Source organism: Symphalangus syndactylus, chromosome 10, assembly GCF_028878055.3.
Source record: "Symphalangus syndactylus isolate Jambi chromosome 10, NHGRI_mSymSyn1-v2.1_pri, whole genome shotgun sequence".
NCBI lineage: Eukaryota > Metazoa > Chordata > Mammalia > Primates > Hylobatidae > Symphalangus > Symphalangus syndactylus.
Window position 1 is genome coordinate 35,243,724 of NC_072432.2, and position 20,537 is coordinate 35,264,260.

The window sequence follows — 20,537 nt, forward strand, 5'->3', positions numbered from 1 at the left end:
TATTGTTTTCCTCCTGTCACCAGACTATTATGACTTGGCAGTTCTGCTGTCTCTTCCTTCCACTGTCAGTTCTTTACTTCCAACAGTTAAGAGCCACACAAAGTAAATAAATAAGAAAGGACTTAGTAAGAATTTAGTGCTAATAAGAGGCAAGAAGTAAGAAATTCTTCTCATGGTTAAGACTCTGGAACTCTACTCCCTGGATTCAAATCCCAGCCTTGTGATTTTCCAGTGCGTGATCTTTAACAAGTATTTAATCTCTCTGTGCCTCAGTTTCCTCAATTATAAAATTAAGATAGATTATATCTATCTTATAGGGTTGTTGTGAGGATTAAATTAGTGAATACGTGTAAAGTGCTCAAAATGGTGTCTGGTACATAGTAAATCTGTAAAATGCTTTCCGCTGTTACCACTGCTGTTGTTACTGGTATCAATGTGACTGTCATATCATTTTCTTCTAATCTGTTGCCTTATTTGACATAGCAAGCCCTGATAGAAGGCCCAGCATCACTGGGTTCCAAATCAGAAAGTCCATGCATTGTTTTTCAAACCTTATAACGTGAATTTTTTTGTTTAAAAAAGCCAGCATTCTGGGGCCTACCCTCATTAGGCCTTCTATACCACTAATAAATATATCTTTTTAGGCAACCTAAGTAGTCCAAAGCAGGTTGTTTATGGCTACATTTTGAAAAACAGTGTTCTGTAGAAGTTTTATACATACATGTTTTTCTGGATTCATGCTTCTCTGCCATTTGAAAGACTGTAGTTGTCAATGATAGACTGGATTAAAAAAATGTGGCACGTATACACCATGGAATACTATGCAGCCATAAAAAAGGATGAGTTCATGTCCTTTGTAGGGACATGGATGAAGCTGGAAACCATCATTCTCAGCAAACTATCGCAAGGACAAAAAACCAAACACTGCATGTTCTCACTCATAGGTGGGAATTGAACAATGAGAACACATGGACACAGGAAGGGGAACATCACACACGGGGGCCTGTTGTGGTGTGGGGGGAAGGGGGAGGGATAGCATTAGGAGATATACCTGATGTTAAATGACGAGTTAATGGGTGCAGCACACCAACATGGCACATGGATACATATGTAACAAACCTGGACGTTGTGCACATGTACCCTAAAACTTAAAGTACAAAAAAAAAGAAAAAAAAAACAAAAACAATTCTTATTAAAGTTTGTTTTTTTAATTTAGAAAAAAAAAAGAAAGACTGTAGTTGTCCAAGTATAACCCCTAAAAAGTGGAGGGTATTATAATTTCAAAATAGTAATAAGTAAGATGTTATCATAAATGTTTAAAATGCTGTCTGCCTAGTTTTGTTTTAGGTGCTGTATCTCCAGCTGTTGTGGTGCCTTCAATGCTCCTTTTGCAGGGAGGAGGCTATGGTGTTGAGAAGGGTGTCCCAACCTTGCTCATGGCAGCTGGCAGCTTCGATGACATTCTGGCCATCACTGGCTTCAACACATGCTTGGGCATAGCCTTTTCCACAGGTAACCGAATCAGTTCACAACAGGCTTTACTCCTGCACTGTAGGGATGTAGGTTAAAATGTTCTAAGCATGACATATTTGCTTGATAATTGATTAAGGGAAATTAAAAATAGGCAAAAGAACACTAAGAGTTCTGTACCTAAGGAGGGGCCAGAAGCTGTCTATCTTTACTCTCTTCCTCCCTCTAGGGACTGCTCAAGTAGCATGCAGTAGGTGCAGTACGGCGGGGGCGGTACAAGGTAGAAAGATTTAAAGAACAGTTTCTGCTTGAAGTGATCCAGGAACGTTCAGGCTTCACACAAAAGATGTGTGGAGACTTCATACAAAAGTTAAGTAGGTTTTTCAAGGAGCACAAATGACAGAGAGCAGTCCAAGTGAAAGGAACAGCATGCCTTTAAAATAAGAAAAATTTCTCTTCTCTCCTCTTCAGCTTTTTATGGGTAATAACAGCAATGATTTTAATGGATGTCCTATTAATACTTAGTAAGTGTCTGAAATTGAGGTATTTTGTTTCAAGTATAATAAAAGAAGAACTTAAGTTATTTTTTCTCCCACTGTTGTTCAACACCTATATTAAACTGATGTGAACAGATAGTATGCTTGATCTTAGCCAAAAGGCCAAAAGCAGTTCAACACTTTTATTATCCTGTGGTACAGCACAAGTTTAAGTTCATTTCTTAATCTTATGTTCAAAATTGGGATATAAAATTTGCAACATTATATGATAGACAAAGTATAATTGTAATCTAAGTTTAGCTTCAGATTCTGTAGTGGGAACACATCTTCTTGGCAGGTTATACATTCTCGTTATCTCCCTATAGTTATCTTCCCATTCTGTGATTGTGTATGATTTATGCCTGTTACCTAGAATCCCACCATGTCTCATTGCTCCAGAGCCTGCCTTCCATCCATTCCCTGGTAAATTGATTTTCTCAAAACATTGTTTTCATTACATTACTTTCTTGTTCAAGAACCTTTGAGGATGCTCTGCTACCTATTAAGTCAAATTCATACTCCTATTTTTAATGCTACTACACATATCCAAATTTATGTTCATACCACTGTCCTGGTATATACCTTTAAAACAATTGTTCTCAGCCTTAGCATCACACTAGAATTACCTGGGCGATTTAAAAATACTCTTATGTAGGTCCTATCTTAGACAATTAAATCAGAACCTTTGGGAGTGGAAACCAGTGCAGCTTGGAATAGGAACCACAGCTTTAGAGCAACAGAGTTTGCATCAGAATCATGGTGGTGGGAGGAGAAAGGAAAAAGGCAGTGGGGTTTTCATAAGCTACAGCTCGAAGAACCTTCCTAGTTGACTCTGCTGTGTTTCCTCTCCCCGCCCCACCTCCCCAGCAACTAAGTGTGGTCCTTAGACCTTTTGGATCTGAGCCCTGCTAGACTTACTGAATCAGATTTTTAGGGGTGGGGCCAAAGACTTTTTTTTTTTAACACCTCAATATACCAGAGACTAAAGCTAATTAGCTACTTTCTACATATTCATGGTAAATTATTACCACAATAGCTTAAGCATAATGCTACTATCACAACTAGATGCTTTTAACAGTCATAGCTTTACCTGGTAGAAAGCTATCCTAGCTAAATAAAATTACTTCAGAGGTAATTTTATTTAGATAGAAGAATGATTGCCATAATAACAAGAGACCACAGAAACTAGTTAGTACATTTTTCTTGGGACAGTCTGTGAAGAAGTGCTTTGTGTGTGGAGAAACTTTAATATAATTTTCTGCACAATGTGCTAACAAAAAAATTTTTTTAATTAAAGTTTCCTAAATCCTATATGCTATGGGGGAAAATGTACGTTCTACATACATATTTAAGAATATGGAAAGCAGAAACTCTCTTTAAAATGTTTCTTCTTTGTAATTAGATGCTTTATGTTGATGATTGTGGAATAAAACTTGTGTATTTGTTGGATTTAGAGTTCTAAGTTTTTTTAATGTATTTTTCAGGCTCTACTGTCTTTAATGTCCTCAGAGGAGTTTTGGAGGTGGTAATTGGTGTGGCAACTGGATCTGTTCTTGGATTTTTCATTCAATACTTTCCAAGCCGTGACCAGGTGAAAGAAATAATATGTGGGAAAGTTGTGCTCTCAAATATCATTGGGAAAACATTCTAGAACACTTCCTCCAAAGACAGATGTGAAGGACATGTTTGAGCAAATGGTCCCTCATTTTAAAATTGCTTACTGCTATCCATGAGATTTATGAAGTGGGCTCAATATAGAAGATTTCAATGCAGTCCTGTAATGGGTTTCTGTTTTATATTCTGTACATTTCAAATTCCACTGTAAAACAAATAATATCGTTCCAAAGTAATAGGATATGCAAGTTTTTAAATGTTCATAATACTCAACTAAACCCAGATGTATAATAGCTTTTTTGTACCCTTTTTTAGTATCAAAATATCTTAGATTCTAGCCAGGCCTGGTAGTCCCAGCCACTCAGGAGGCTGAGGCAAAAGGATCCCTCTGGGAGTCTGAGTCCAGTCTGAGCAACATAGCAAGAGCCCATATCTAATACATACATGCATACACACACACATAAATCAGTCAATCATCATCCAGTGCCACTTTGTTCAGTACAGTAGCCACTAGCTACGTGTGGCTATAGCAGATACAGAACATTTCCATCATCACTAAACATTCTATTGGAAAGCACTGCTCTAGTACAACCCACAAAATAGTTCATAAAGAGATTTCTATTACTATGACCATTTTACTGATAAGGAAATTGAGGCTTAGGCAGGGTAAGTGACTTGAACAAGGTCACATAGCTAGAAAGCAGTGGAACTGGGAATGAACTTAGGTAATTCACCTGCAGAGCTTGCATGCCTTTGCCAAGTTAAGCACTTTTAAAGACCTACTTTCTAAAGTTATCAAGAAGTTTAAAAGCCTGGACAGGGAAAAGTAAAGGGAAAAAAAGTACACAATTCTTAGACTTTAAAACAACACCAACAAAAACTAATGTCAGTCTAGAACCTCTTAAAGCTTCCTGGTTTTCAAAGATTCAGAAAGAAAAACCAAGGGGGCGTCAAATTTAAAACAGTAAACATAGAGCCTGAAAATAATAGAGATATATATTTAACCTTCACACAAACCCTATGATGTAAATGCTTTCAGGAAACAAAGCTTGGAGAGGTTAAGTAATGTGGCCACTACAGACGCCAACGATGTATAAAAACTATAAGTTTAACCTTGGTCTGTCCAGCTCCAAAGCTCGTGTACTTTTTTTCTGCTACTTCATTAAGTGCTGTGAAATTCTGCATTGATAACTGCAGAGGAGAGAATTGGTGTTCCTGAAAGAAGAGCTCACCTTTGCAGTGTGCTAACTGTGCTTTTGTTAAAGGAAATAAAGTAAATGTTATGTAGTGCACTTGTTTTGTCTATTTACATAGACATTTTAATTTTTATTTTCTTTCTAAATCCTAGATATGGAAAAAATCAATCATTAAAAATCAGGGATTTGAAATAATTAGCAAATGAATTTTTTTCTCCTAAAGGACAAACTTGTGTGTAAGAGAACATTCCTTGTGTTGGGGTTGTCTGTGCTAGCTGTGTTCAGCAGCGTGCATTTTGGTTTCCCTGGATCAGGAGGACTGTGCACGTTGGTCATGGCTTTCCTTGCAGGCATGGGATGGACCAGCGAAAAGGTGAATTTCATTTTAAGTTTTTCTGCTCATGACTCTTTTCTAATGAGATTAAGTTGGCTTTCCAGATACTTTCTTAGCATCGAATTAATAAAATATTTCATTATAAAAGCTATCTTATGGCATATACGAATGTACACCCAATGTTCATCTTTTTTCCCCTTACACATCAATCTATAACTTGATGTCTTTACTTAAAATATATCATGGTCATACTACCGTAATGCCTTCCTTATTCTTTGTAATGGCTACAGAGTATTGAATTTTATAGATATTTACGTTGTTTCTAATTTCCTGCCAAGATAAACAGTGCTTCAATAATATATCCTTACATACCATATTTCATAAACTCTGAGTCAATTCTAAAAAACACAATTATTTTATATGACACCAAGAAAGAAAAAAAAAAGTGCCAATTAAACTATAACATAACATTCTAATTTCAGAAATGTTAAAATATAAAAATATGTGTCTTAAAATCAATAAAATATAGTATATATTTTAGTTTATACAATAAATTTCTAGAAATCAGATTGCTGTAGGAAAGAGTACTCACATTTATACTTTTGATAATATCAATATGACCTTTTAAAAGACTGTACCAATTTATATTTTTTTCAATATTATGTGAGAGGATCTGTTTCTCTGATCTAAGTCTTCGAGATATTTTGCTGATATTATAAATTAAAAATATATCTTATTATTATTCTGATTTTCATTTCTTTATGGGCAATGCTCATCATCTTTTCATATGATTACTACCCAGTTTGTTCAAAAGCCTTTGCCATTTTTATCAGGTTGCTTTGGTTTTTCATACTGATTTTCAGGATTATTAAGAATATTCATTTGGTTTATATGTATTATGGAAATTCACTAGTTGTCATTTATTTATTTTAATTTTCAGATGCACTTTTATAGATTTGAACTTGATAGGATCATATGCTATTCTGCTTAATGAAGATGTTAGTGACCTAAAATAAATGCAGCTATATCATTTTGAGATAATCTTACAAAGCCTGAAGACAGCTGTTCAAAATAATTAAACTTAAATAATTAAAATAATGCCATATGGAAAATATGGAAACGTTACAAATTTTGAGATGAGATATATAATCATAACTCAATTAAGTGGATCTCTGTGGGGATCTTCCATAGACAACATTCACTGTGGGTAAATAACATTCATTCTCATATCAACAGTGTAACAGAACTGCTTTCTGTCACCACCTCTTTACAAATCTTTGCAAATTGAAATCAACTCATTATATTATACTGTCATGGGTAAAAAGAGAAAAAGGAATTAATAAATTTTTATTGCTACTCTGTATGAGGCACTAAGTGGATATGGTCATTTAGTTTCACAAAAATACCTTTGAAAAGTATTATGATTTCTACTTTATAGAAGCTATAAGTCAGAAAGACTTAAATAACATGTCCAAGGTCACAAAATTAGAAAATGGCACTGAGATTTAAGCTCAGATTAATTTGACTCCAAGGTGACTTGTACTATGCTGTAGTACAACTGTAGCATTATTATGCATGACACAATTTTATATTTTGACATCTGTTTGAGTAACACTTACCATGTGTATTTAAACATAATTCTAAACTTTTGCAGTTTAAAATTCAGTTTCTAAATTCATAAATGATAGGATAAAAGGAATAAACAATGAGAAGGAGCAATATCATTTGAAACAGAGCATAAGAAGTAGTTTTAGCAACAGGGAAATCAAGGTGAGACTGATACCTCCTGCAAGTGGGCACTGGATAAGAGCACAGAAAGAAAAAGGAGGGAAAGGGAAACTTTGATCACTTCCAATTACACTGTTATTCAGAGAAACTATAATGTGGTTATCTAGAAATGATTCTTATAAACCAAACCATTGTTCCCTTTGTTTACATTTCCTGTAGCCCTGCTACGTAGAAGGTCAGTGTAACCCCACAACGAGAAAGATAACTATTAACATTTTTAAAAATATTTACCTCTAGTAACTCTCCTATGGGAATCTCTTTATCTGCACACATGGATGCACCATAGTTGGGTTTTTGGATTTTTTACCCATTCCTTTATATATAGTTGTAAGGTTATTTCCAGTCTCTGCTATTTTAAATTATGCTGAAATGATCAAAAATTGATCACTTCCTTAAGGAATATTCCTAACAGTAAAATTTGGGGGTGAAATAATATGAACATTTTGAGGTTTTCGACACATATTACCAAACTGCTTTCTAGAGTTCTATCCATTTACTTTTCTACCAGTAAAATATGAAGTACCTGTCTCATTACAACTTCACCTTAGAATAGTTTTCTCAAACTTTAGCAGAATTACCTAGAAGGATTGTTAAATTTGAGTTCTGGGCCCTACTGCAAATTTCTGATTTTAGACTGTGGTGGGGCTTGAGAATTTGCACTTCTAATTAATTTCCAGATGAGGCTGATGTTGCCAGTCTAGGGACTACACTGTGAACCATTGGCTTAAAATATTATTGCTTTTAATCTTTAGCCATACTGATAGGTAAAAAGTTGCATCTTGTTTATTTTGTGTTTCTTTAACAGTGAAATTGAACAGTTTTTCACATATTTAGACACTTGTATTTTTTTTCTTTTTCTTTGATAGGTCTTTTGTTCATTGTCTTCCAAAGTATAATGTGTGTTGATTATCCATCTGTAAGATACACTCCCAATACACATATCTACATAAGTGATGACACAGTCTTCGTTACCCTGGGCTTATCTTTTATACACAGCCTATTCAATGACTCCATTTTCTTTATAGGCAAATTCATTTTAGTTTTGGCATTATGAAAATCCCACAAGAAGATAAGTTGTAACTTTTCTATGTTTTTCTATGTTTTGCAATATATAAGCCCATGTCTGATGTTCAACTAGTCTGAAGTGTTATAATCAAAATACAAATTGTGGCCTTTGTCTACACTTTAGAAATAAAAAATAATTTGATATAGAAATCTTGTTAGTCCTTCTACTTTCATTACTATTCTGAGTGTATGAAATACATTTGAGGACTTCTGTTAAACAATTAGTCCCAGCAACAAAAGTCTAAGTAATCTTTGTACCTTTTTATGTTGTTCACTTTTAACACTTAGGTATTTTATATTTTCATGTAGTCAGATCTGTCAGTCTCTTATAATAGTTTTAATTTTTTTGAAGAGCTCTTTGTTAGTGAAATATATGTTATTTATTCTTAACAATAATCTTGAAAGGTAAACATTAGAGCAACTTTTAAAATCAGGATACCAAGGCTTACAAATACTAAGTATATTACAAAGGCCAAAAATATTTGACCAGAGGACAAAAAGTAAGTGGCAGAGCCAGGATAAGAATATACCATTTGAGACTGGGTGCGGTGGCTCACATCTGTAATCCCAGCACTTTGGGAGACCGAAGTGGGCGGATCATGAGGTCAGGAATTCGAGACCAGCCTGGCCAGCATGGTGAAACCTCATCTCTACTAAAAATACAAAAAATTAGCCGGGCATGGTGGTATGCGCCTGTATTCCCAGCTACTCGGGTGGCTGAGGCAGAGAATTGCTTGAACCTGGCAGGCGGAGGTTACAGTGAGCCGAGATCGCGCCATTGCACTCCAGCCTGGGTGACAGACCGAGACTCCGTCTCGAAAAAAAAAAAAAAAAAAAAAAAGAATATACCATCTGAATATATCAAAATGGTTCCCCAAAGAAAGGAAGGAAAAGTAATGTTTATTGACTCTGTCGTGTGGCAGGCACTCTCCATATCTTTTCTAATTTAGTACTCAGGAAAGTTCCTTTTTTTTTTTTTTGAGACGGAGTCTCGCTCTGTCGCCCAGGCTGGAGTGCAGTGGCGCAATCTCGGCTCACTGCAAGCTCCGCCTCCCGGGTTCACGCCATTCTCCTGCCTCAGCCTCTCTCAGTAGCTGGGACTACAGGCGCCCGCCACCACGCCCGGCTAATTTTTTTGTATTTTTAGTAGAGACGGGGTTTCACCTGGTCTCGATCTCCTGACCTCGTGATCCGCCCGCCTCGGCCTCCCAAAGTGCTGGGATTACAAGCGTGAGCCACCGCGCCCGGCCAGGAAAGTTCTTATTCCTGTAGGAACCAAACCAAAGTCCTGAGTTTGGATTCCTTTTCTTACCTTATTCTAAAGGATAGCCTAGGGCCAAGAGCTCAGACTCCTCAGGCCAGTCTCAACTCTACAGCTTTTACTAGGTGTGTCTGACCATGTACAAGTTATCTAACTTCCCAATGATGATGACAACTTCACTGACTGGAGGATTCGGTAAAATAACCTACGCAAAGCACTAAGGAAAGTGCTTAATCATAGAACACATTCAGTGAATAATAACCCTTATTATTTTTATAGTTACCTCCAGAACAGCATGATATCATACTAAGAGCATAAGATTTAAAATACAGAGATTGGGATGCCAATCCCAGTTCTACTACTTTCTAGCTGTATAATCCCAAGCATGTCATTTGCCTTCCCAAATACTCAGTTTTCTCAACTCTAAAGTGAATACAATAATCATCTAAAAAATTGCTGTAACTATTATGTGAGAAAATGAAAATGACACACTTGTAAATTCTACAGGGCTGTAGCAATATTGTTGTTAACTTATTAGACTTTGAAAAGCTAAAATATTTTATAAAATTCTGTTTGTGTCCGTAGTTTTCTGATACTATTTTATACTTTGTGCTTGGTTTTCTTATAAGCATTAATCTTTCCATTTGTTTGTTGTATTCAGATGCACTCACCTTTTTTAAAGCTGCTTCTCTTTTTTTGTCTGTTGTCAAATCTAGTGCTGCTTCTAATGACTTTTACAAATTTTTTTTGTTGATACGGTATTTTGGATTTTCTGAATATTAAAATGTTCTTTCAAAAAAGTATAAACTTAAGTAGATATCCAACTCATGATGAAACTTCCATTTATCTTAACTTTCTCCTTTGTCAGTCCTCCAAAGTAATTGATATTTTTTCAGATTCTTACTAATGATGCATACAAATGTGTCAAATGGCCTTAATTTTCAAGGGACAACACAGTCTTCATTACCCTGGGCTTATCTTTTATACATAGCCTATTCAGTGACTCCATTTTCTTTATAGGCAAATTCATTTTAGTTTTGACATTATGGAAAACCCACAAGAAGATACATTGTGACTTTTCTATGTTTTTCTATGTTTTGCAATATATAAGCCCATGTCTGATGTTCAACTAGTCTAAAGTGTTATAATCAAAATACAAATTGTGGCCTTTGTCTACAGTTTAGAAATAAAAAATAGTTTGATACAGAAATATTTTTAGTCCTACTTTCATTTGTATTCTGAGTATATGAAACACATTTGAGGACTTCTCTTAAACAATTATTCATGGCAAAAAAAGTCTAAGTAATCTAAAATTAATAGAGTTGATTCTTGTTCTTTACTACAGTGAGTATCAACTAAAGTCTACGTTGGCTGGATGCAGTGGGTCACACCTGTAATCCCAGCACTTGGGAGGCTGAGGCAGGCAGATTGCCTGAGCTCTGGAGTTTGAGACCAGCCTGGGCAACATGACAAAACCTCATCTCTACTAAAAATACAAAACTTTCCCGGGTGTGGTGTTGCACACCTGTAGTCCCAGCCTACTCGGGAAACTGAGGCAGGAGGATCACTTGAACCCAGGATTGAAGGTTGCAATGAACCAAGATCACATCACTGCACACCAGCCTGGGCGACACAGCAAGACTCTGCCTCAAAAAAAAAAAAAAAAGTCTTACCTTTAGCTATAATATACTCAAAAAACTAAATTAAAAAGTAAAATTTAAAGATATGTGGAAGGGTGTTAACTGGATCGTAGTTTTGGCAGAACTAGCCATTACATAATAAATGATCTTAGATGTTATCTAATATAAACCTTTTGTTCTACAGATGAGAAAGTGAGGTACTCAGAGGCAAGTGCCTTGCAGTTAGTGGTGGAAGGTTCAAACTTAACTCGTTATCTGATGAAAACATAACATTTTGCATGCTATAGAAACAGAACTATTAAATAAATCAACCAATGCCCTCACATATGCTCTCTTTCAACACTTGTAAGCTGAATGGAAATAGAATCTTCCCCCTATAAACACACCAGAAATAATGCAAATAAAGAATACAAAGAAACATTGTAATCCTTCTTTGTCAAACTGCTGAATATATTAATAGTAAGTCCTCATTTTAGCATTGTCAATAGGTTCTCAGAAGCTGCAATTTTAAGTGAAAGGACAAATAACAAAACCAATTTTACCATAGGCCAATTGATATAAACAAGAGCTAAGTTCCTAAGGCATATTTCTGGTCACAAAAACATCACCAAACTTCTGAATAAAAACCAAAACACTGTGAAGATTAAACATTGAAATAATTGTAATCTACACATACATTTCAGAAAGGTTAATACAAACAAGTAAGATAATAAGCCCGAGCCTATCCCAGAGGCTCAGGGCAGAAGGCAGGCACCAACCCTACACAGGATGCCATCGCATCACAGGGTGCATTCACACACTCCCACACTCATTCAGATAGGGACCATGTAGACACATCCGTTCACCTAATGAGAACATCTTTGGGATTTGGGAGGAAACCAAATTACCCACAGAAAATGCTTGCAGATATGGGGAGAACATGAAGAGTTGATTTTTTTTTCATTGTTGGAAGGAAACAACGTTGAAAGAAAGGACATTATTTGAGGACCTGGTGTATATATTGCAGATCCTTAAATTGTGTAATTGTAAGCATTGAAATGTCATCAAAAAATATAGCTTCTTTTTAGTTATGAGAAAATCTGTTCTATGTAAATTCTTAGACAGTATAACAGGTACTGCTCAATTGCCCTCCAAAAAAGCATTATCAATTTGTTGTCCTGCCAAGTGGTGAGTTTCCTTACAAAGTCATGAACACTTTTCATTATTAAAACGTTTTACTATTTATCCAATGTGGTGTTCCCCCTTGAAAAAAAAGGCATGTCAATTTAATTTGTGTTTCCTAATTACTCAGTTTTAGTGTCTTAGATTTTGTGACTATTTGTATCTCTTCTTCTGTGAATTAGTTATGCATATGTATTGCCCATTTTTCTTTTTTTTTTTTTCAGCTTTTATTTTAGGTTCAAGGGGTACATGTGCAGGTTTGTTACATGGATAAATGATGTGTTGCAAGGGCTTGGAGTACAGATAATTTTGTCACCCAGGTAATCAGCATACTATTTTCAATCCTCACCCTCCTGCCACCCTCCACTTTAAAATAGGCCCCAGTGTTTATCATGCCCTTCTTTGTGTCCCTGTGGACTCACTGTTTAGCTCCCACTTATAAGTGATAACTGTGGTATTTAGTTTTCTGTTCCTGCATTCATTAGCTTAGGATTATGGCCTCCAGTTCCATCGATGTCACTGCAAAGGACATGATTTCATTATTTTTTATGACTGCATGGTATTCCATCGTATATATGTACATGGTATCTATGAGTCCTTGCCACATTGCTTGTTCTTGTTGGCTTTGTGACATATCAGATGGTTGTAGGGGTGCAGCTTTATCTCTGGGTTCTCTAGCCTGTTCTTTTGGTTCATGTGTCTGTCTTAGTACCAGTAATATTGCTGTTTTAGTTACTGTAGCCTTGTAGTATATAGTATATATACTACATAGTATATATATGTAGTATATATATAGTATATAGTATAGTTATATATATAGTATATATATACACTATATATATAGTATACAGTATAGTTTGAATTCAAGTAGTGTGATGCCTCCAGCTTTTTTCATTTTTCTTATCTGCATAGTATTCTATGGTGTATATGTACCACATTTTCTTTATCTAGTCTACTGTTGATGGGCATGTAGGTTGATTCCATGTCTTTGCTATTGTGAATAGCACTTTAATGAACATACACGTGCATGTGTCTTAATGGTAGGATGATTTCTGTTCCTTTGGGTATATAACCAGTAATGGAATGGCTGTGTCAAATGGTAGTTCTATTTATTTGAGAAATCTCCAGACTGCTTTCCACAGTGGCTGAACTAACTTACAGTCCCACCAGCAGTGTATCAGCATTCCCTTTTCTCCACAACCTCACCATCATCTGTTATTTTTTGACTTAATAATAGCCATTCTGTTGGTCGAAGTGTAAATTAATTCAGCCATTGTGGAAGACAGTGTGGTGATTACTCAGACACCTAAAGACAGAAATGCATTTGACTCAGCAATCCTATTACTGGGTATATACCCAAAGGAATATAAATCATTCTGTTATAAAGACACACGCATGAGTATGTTCGTTGCAACACTATTCACAATAGCAAAGACATGAAATCAACAGAAATGCCTATTAATGATACATTGAATAAAGAAAATGTGGTATATATGCCCCCATTGAATACTCTGCAGCCATAAAAAAGAAGAAGATCATGTCCTTTTCAGGGACATAGATAGAGTGGGTGGCCATTATCCTTAGCAAACTAACACAGAAACAGAAAACCAAATACCACATTTTCGCTTATAAGTGGGAGCTAAATGATGAGAACACATGGACACATAGAGAAGAACAACAGACACTGGGGCCTATTGTAGGGTGGAGGGTGGGAGGAGGGAGAGGATCAGGAAAAATATAACTAATGGATACTAGGCTTAATACCAGAGTGATGAAATAATCTGTACAACAAACTCCCACAACACAAGTTTACCTATGTAACAAACCTGCACATGTGCCCCTGAATTTAAAATAAATTTTTTCAAAAAATTAAAAAGTATCAAAAGATGTACAATTATGTTTCCTTTGACATTTGGTCACCCAGTTTACTTCCACAAGCTCAAATATTGTGGTTAATTTTAAATACTAAAAAAATAATAATAGCCATCCTGACTGATGTGAGATGGTGTCTCATTTCGGTTTTGATTTGCATTTCCCCAGTGATTAGAGATGTTGAGCATTTTTATATGCTTGTTGGCTACATGTATGTCTCCTTTTGAGAAGTGTCTGTTCATGTGCTTTGCCCATTTTTTAATGGAGTTGTTTGTTTTCTGCTTGTTGATTTGTTTGAGTTTCTTAAAGATTCTGGACATTAGACCTTTGTCAGATGCATGGTTTGCAGATATTTTCTCCTGTTATAAAGGTTGTCTGTTTACTCCATTGATAGTATCTTCTGCTGTGCAGAGCTCTTTAGTTTAATAAGGTCCCACTTGTCAATCTTTGATTTTGTCACAATTGCTTTTGGAGTCCTCATCTTGAAGTCTTTGCCTGGGCCAATGTCCAGAATGGTATTTCCTAGATCTTCTAGGGGCTTTGTAGTTTTTGGTTTTACATTTAAGTCTTTCATTCATCTTAAATTGATTTTTGTATACAGTGTAAGGAAGGGGTCCAGCGTCAACCTTCTGCATATGGTTAGCCAGTTATCCCAGCACAGTTTATTGAATAGGGGGTCCTTTACCAGTTGCTTGTTTTTGTCAGCTTTATCAAAGATCACATGGTTGTAGGTGTGCAGTTTTGTTTCTGGATTATCTAACCTGTTCTATTGGTCTATGTGTCTGTTTTTGTGCTAGTACCATCTGTTTTAGTTATTGTAGCCTTGTGGTATAGTTTGAAGTTGGGTAGTGTGATGTCCCTGGATTTGCTCTTTTTGCTTAGGATTACTTTGGCTATTCGGGCTCTTTTTTGGTTCCAAATGAATTTTAGAGTGTTTTTTCTAATTCTGTGAAAAATGTCATTGGTAGTTTGATAGGAATATCATTGAATCTGTAAATAGCCTTGGACAATATAGCCATTTTAACAATATTGATTCTTCCTATCCATGAGCATGGTATGTTTTTCCATTTGTGTCATCTCTGATTTCTTTCAGCAGTGTTTTGTAATTCTCATTGTAGAGATTTTTTACCTCGCTGGTTAGCTGTATTCCTGGATATTTTGTTCTTCTTGTGGAGATTGTGAATGAGATCACGTTCTTGAATTGGCTCTCAGCTTATACGTTATTGGTATATAGAAATACTGATTTTTGTGCATTGATTTTTTTATCCTAAAACTTTGCTGAAGTTGTTTCTAAGATCTAGAAGCCTCTGGGCAGCGACTATGAGGTTTTCTAGGTATAGTATCTCTATACTATTCTTGGTATAGTATTTCCAGGTATAGTATAATCTGTGAAGAGAAATAGTTTGACTTCCTCTCTTCCTAATTGGATGCGTTTTATTTCTTTCTCTTGCCTAATTGCTCTTGCTAGGACTTCCAGTACTCCGGTTAAATAGAAGTGGTGAAAGTGGGCATCCTTGTCTTATTCTGGTTCTCAAAAGGAATGCTTCCAGCTTTTGCCTATTCAGTATGATGATGTTGTCTCTGGGTTCATTGCCCATTTTTCTGTTAGGATCTATGTCTTTTTTCTTTTTTTTTTTTTTTTTTTTTTTTTTTTGAGACGGAGTCTTGCTCTGTCCCCCAGGCTGGAGTGCAGTGGCGCAATCTTGGCTCACTGCAAGCTCTGCCTCCCGGGTTCACGCCATTCTCCTGCCTCAGCCTCCTGAGTAGCTGGGACCACAGGCGCCCGCCAACACGCCCGGCTAATTTTTTTTTTGTATTTTTAGTAGAGACGGGGTTTCACCGTGTTAGCCAGGATGGTCTCGATCTCCTGACCTCGTGATCCACCCGCCTCGGCCTCCCAAAGTGCTGGGATTACAGGTTTGAGCCACCGCGCCCGGCCAGGATCTATGTCTTTTTTCATTGATTGGCCAATGTTTCTTATTCTGTTACACATGGTACAGATATTTTCTTCTAGTTTGTCACTTTTTTGGTTTATGGCTTCTTTTGCCACAAAACATTTTAATGTTACTCTAGTCAATTGTGTCACTGTTTTCCTAGAGTCTTTTGCATTATGTGTTACAAAGTCAGTTCTTGTATCAATTAGGGTCCTATGAGTAAAGAGAAATCACATAGTAACTGGAACAGGGAAAGTTGGTTATTAACCACACCAGGGATTCCAGTAACAAGGTATTCGCTAGTAAGATGTGAAGACATCCTTAAAGAATATGGGAATAGCACCTATGGCTATAATAGATCATCCCCTTAAGCCTGTCCTCTCCTCATTCCTGCCTGCAGGACTGAGATCCAGACTTTGTTAGAGCTTAGAGAAGTCGCTGTGGTGCTGTGCTTGCAGAATTTGCTGAAAATCTACCCTCCCAATTTGCAGGAGATCCATCCCCTTGGGTGCATGGGGAAGTATCTTGCTCAAGAGAATCAGCTATGAAACTGCCCCAGGGGTATGCTAGGGAATGTAATGGCCACTAGGTGCTGGTGGTTGCATGAACTGTAGGACCCTGATACTGCAGAAGCCACCTAGGATGCAGGAACCTAGAGCTAAGGCCACCAGTGCATGCTATAAGATCTTGCTCAGAAGAGCCACAGAAACCAGGAAGAAAAGCACCTTCAGCTTGCAATAGCTCTTTAGCACACTGTACTGACAAAGTTTAAGATGGTGCTACCTGGCAAAGGAAAAATATTTTAAAGGCCCAGCTCCATTTTCTGTGGAGCAACAGTGAAAGAGGAATTGGAGATAATAGGTAATAAAGTGATAATTGGCACTGATAATCACTTTAGTAAACCTAGATTTTACTCTTGTGCATGATTTGAGATAACCTTAAACAGTATTTTTTGTACAGATAAAATTGGAAACAATTTAAAGATCTGTCAATTTAAAGAAATGATTGAATAAACTATGGTACTTCCATACTGTAGATTACTATGCAGCAGTAATAGGGGCATATCTAGATATATGTACCAATATTGCAAGCTCTCTAAATCATATTGTTGAAGGAAAGTTGACATAAAATTTTAAACTACAAAAAAAAAATTTAAACTACAAAACACTGCTATATATTACAATATGTATACACACATGCACATATACACAGTGTATTCTGAAGTAGGAGTCCTCATAAGATTACTTTATAAGAATCTTTTTATTAACATCCATGTGCAAACTAATATTTAGTATGCTAAAACACCTCATGTATCTTAACTGTGTTAGAAAGATCTTCATGCAATTTTTTTGCTCTGTTCTAGCTAACCTTTTAGTTATAGATGGCACAGAAATAAAGCTTATGTCAGGCCAAATAATTCAAACCTCAAATTAATAAAATTCTTTGCATTTGTAACTTCACATAATAAAAATCTGTGTGTGTGTTTTATTATTATTTTAGGCAGAGGTTGAAAAGATAATTGCAGTTGCCTGGGACATTTTTCAGCCCCTTCTTTTTGGACTAATTGGAGCAGAGGTATCTATTGCATCTCTCAGACCAGAAACTGTAGGTAAGAATTTCAAAGTGTACTTTTGTTAAAATTCACTTTTTTTGGTCAACCTACTCACCAATAAAATCTACTTTTTATATTCATTGAAATATCTCCAGTAGGTATGTGTACAGTGGTTACTATTGTCACAATTATATAAAAAGTTAATTATGATCTAAGTTTTTTAGAGTAGTTGGTTAGAAAATAATGCTTGTCCATCTAAGATGCTATATTTTACACATTTAATATTGTTCCTTGTATATGAAAGTGACATTTCTGACCACTACCCAGAAAATTCAAGCCTTACAATTCTTTTTCCAAGGGTAAGAATATTCATCTAGCCTTGTCCTGAACAAGAGCAAGAATTTTAAAGACAACTAGTTAGTTCTATAGTTTGTATCCATGGGATAGAAATGCCTGGTTGTTCATTAATTATTTATTCATACATTCAAAAGCCATCATATTAAAACTCTGTTGATTCAAAACACTGCACTTAAAAATTAATTTGCATACATGTACTCATTATTTCCTTCTTTCCTTCCATCACAGTATTCTTTCATCCATGCTAGGAATCCCATATCCCACTACCTCCTTCTGAATCTTGCGTATGGATTTTTTCCTTTTCTCATACATCTTAAATATCCACGTCACAATTTTCTTCTCTTCAGAATTTAGTCTCCAATCTCTCTTACCTTAAAACAAAATGCTTCTCTTCTGACACATGCTGCAACATGGATGAACCTTGAGAACATTATGCTAAGTGAAATAAGCCAGTCACAAAAAGACTAACCCTGTATGATTCCACTTACATGAGGTATCCAGAGTAGTCAAACTCATAAATGGTACTTGCCAGGGGCTGGGAGTAAAGGGAAATTGTTGTTTAATGGGTATAGAGTTTAAATTCTGCAAGATGAAAAAATTCTGGAGATTGATTGCATAATAGTGTGAATATACTTAATGATACTAACTATACACATAAAAATGGTTAAGATGGTGAATGTTATGTATATTTTACTATAATTATAATAATGTGTATTAAAATAATATGTTAAAATTATATACATGTAATTTCTCTATTCCACTTGCCCCCATCTCTACCATGCTACCTCTCTCATCTTCTTTTCAGGCTTTTTAAAAGAGGTCACTACATTCCCCTTTCCACTTCAGTTCCCATTTCCTTCTTCTATACATTTTAGCCCAGCTTCTGCCTATCACACAACCTGCCAACCTCTCACCAAGGAAATATTGCTAAATCCAGTCTTTGCTTTACTTGATCTGTCAGCAGCATTTGCTGCTTTTGACCCTCTAACACTCCTTTATATTAAGTTCTTAAACTTCCTATTTCCCAGTGCTGTTTGAGCCTTTCCTTACACCATATGTAGCTTAAACGCTGCCCTTTATCAAAGTTCTAACTTTGTGCCTCTGGCTCTATATCACTTCTCTAACCTTATCTATACTGGTGACATCAACTATAAACTGTATAATTCCAAACTATTTATCTCTAAATCAATATATCCAATTGTTGATTGGACAGCACCACTTGTGTGTCCTGTTAACCTTCAAACTCAGCTAAAACTTCCTTCTCATCCTCTTCTTAAACTTTCAGTGTTTCCTTCTGGGAATGGTATCAACTCTTTATCTTGTACTTCAGGCTACAGATATTTTTGAATACTTTCCAACCTTGAAGAAATACCTTTCAACAAAGAACCACAAAACTTTCCCATAAAAAAGCCATATGGCAGATTTACAATAGATCCTCCTGCTATGTCTATCTGATGTCTTACCAGCCCTTTGAATTTGAGAAAAGTACTTTTCCTTTCTGAGCTTCTGGTTTTTTCAACTATAAAATAATACTTATCCCACAGGTTGTAAGGACTAAGTAAAATAATACATTTAAAGCTTAGTACAGCACTTGGCACAGAGTAAATTCTCAACAAATGTTACTTTTTTAAAAATCACCCTAATACTCAGGAGTCACCTTAGCTGTACCATTCTTAGGTCCAGTAGCATGCAGCAGCACTACTCACAATCCTTTGTTTGGCAAATGATGATGAACTTGTCTTTATCAGCAAAGAGTTCTACAGGACTAAATGGAGTAGCTGTATATGTTAACCAGGGATAATTGGGACCAGTACAACCAGTACACATCAGTATAGTGAAACACTGGTAGACTGCCAGTGTCTATTCTGATTGGTCAGTGCCCAGCGAGCTCTGATTGGCTAATTCCCTCCATACTGGCTCATAAATATTTTGGCTATCACTTCTGGTCTTATACTCTGTAAAGAATTATTGACTTTTTGGGTTAAAATATTATTTTTCTCTCTTTTATGCCCTTAGTTTGTTTATACCTCACTTACTGTATAGTCTATGAATTAGTTGTTTATGTTTCTGTCTTTCTCTGACTTTGAGACAAAGTCTATACATTATACATTTATGTGTACCCAGTACTTAGTTTAAAGCTTATTACTTATCATTTAATCATATCGTTTAATGAATTCATCTTACACACATGAACAAGCATGGTTCTTGCTATAAAGCATAAGACATACATAACATTCAAATCTCTATATCAGAATTCAAATATGCTCAATTTCTGGTTTTAATCTAGGGAAACACCTTATTTTAAACAAATAGCCTGATTCATCCTTAATATTGATTGTTTTTATATATTCTTCCTAAACATTTTTGTATTTGTAATTTTTTAATGCTTTAAAAATTATTTCTGTTGATGGTTATTTTGAATTAGTAACCATGAGATGCAATTTCTCTCCTAGTATTTTATTATTTCTAAAAATTGAATATTTCTTACAGGCCTTTGTGTTGCCACCGTAGGCATTGCAGTATTGATACGAATTTTGACTACATTTCTGATGGTGTGTTTTGCTGGTTTTAACTTAAAAGAAAAGATATTTATTTCTTTTGCATGGCTTCCAAAGGCCACAGTTCAGGTATGATGGATAGGATGGCTTAGCATTTTAACTGCTATTGCATGACACCTTGAAATATTGAATAAGAGGGCTTGTTTAAATTTAGTGAAAATAAATAATTGAAGTGGATTTATGAAAAGAGTTTATCCTA

General features: G+C 35.7%; 1 protein-coding gene across 8 annotated transcripts in view; it reads left to right on the forward strand.

Moving 5' to 3' along the window:
* Nucleotides 1–20,537, forward strand: part of SLC9B2 (solute carrier family 9 member B2) — a 60,695-nt gene that overhangs the window by 34,007 nt on the left and 6,151 nt on the right. For 4 of the 8 annotated variants that reach the window (XM_055296872.2, XM_055296870.2, XM_055296866.2 and 1 more), the window contains 5 exons: nucleotides 1,337–1,512; nucleotides 3,491–3,597; nucleotides 5,040–5,189; nucleotides 17,372–17,480; nucleotides 20,271–20,407. In XM_055296872.2, the coding sequence (XP_055152847.1) occupies nucleotides 1,337–1,512; nucleotides 3,491–3,597; nucleotides 5,040–5,189; nucleotides 17,372–17,480; nucleotides 20,271–20,407 (679 nt within the window). The remainder of the gene's footprint in view (nucleotides 1–1,336; nucleotides 1,513–3,490; nucleotides 3,598–5,039; nucleotides 5,190–17,371; nucleotides 17,481–20,270; nucleotides 20,408–20,537) is intronic. The other 4 variants (XM_055296874.2, XM_063611149.1, XM_055296875.2 and 1 more) reach the window with 2 other exon arrangements.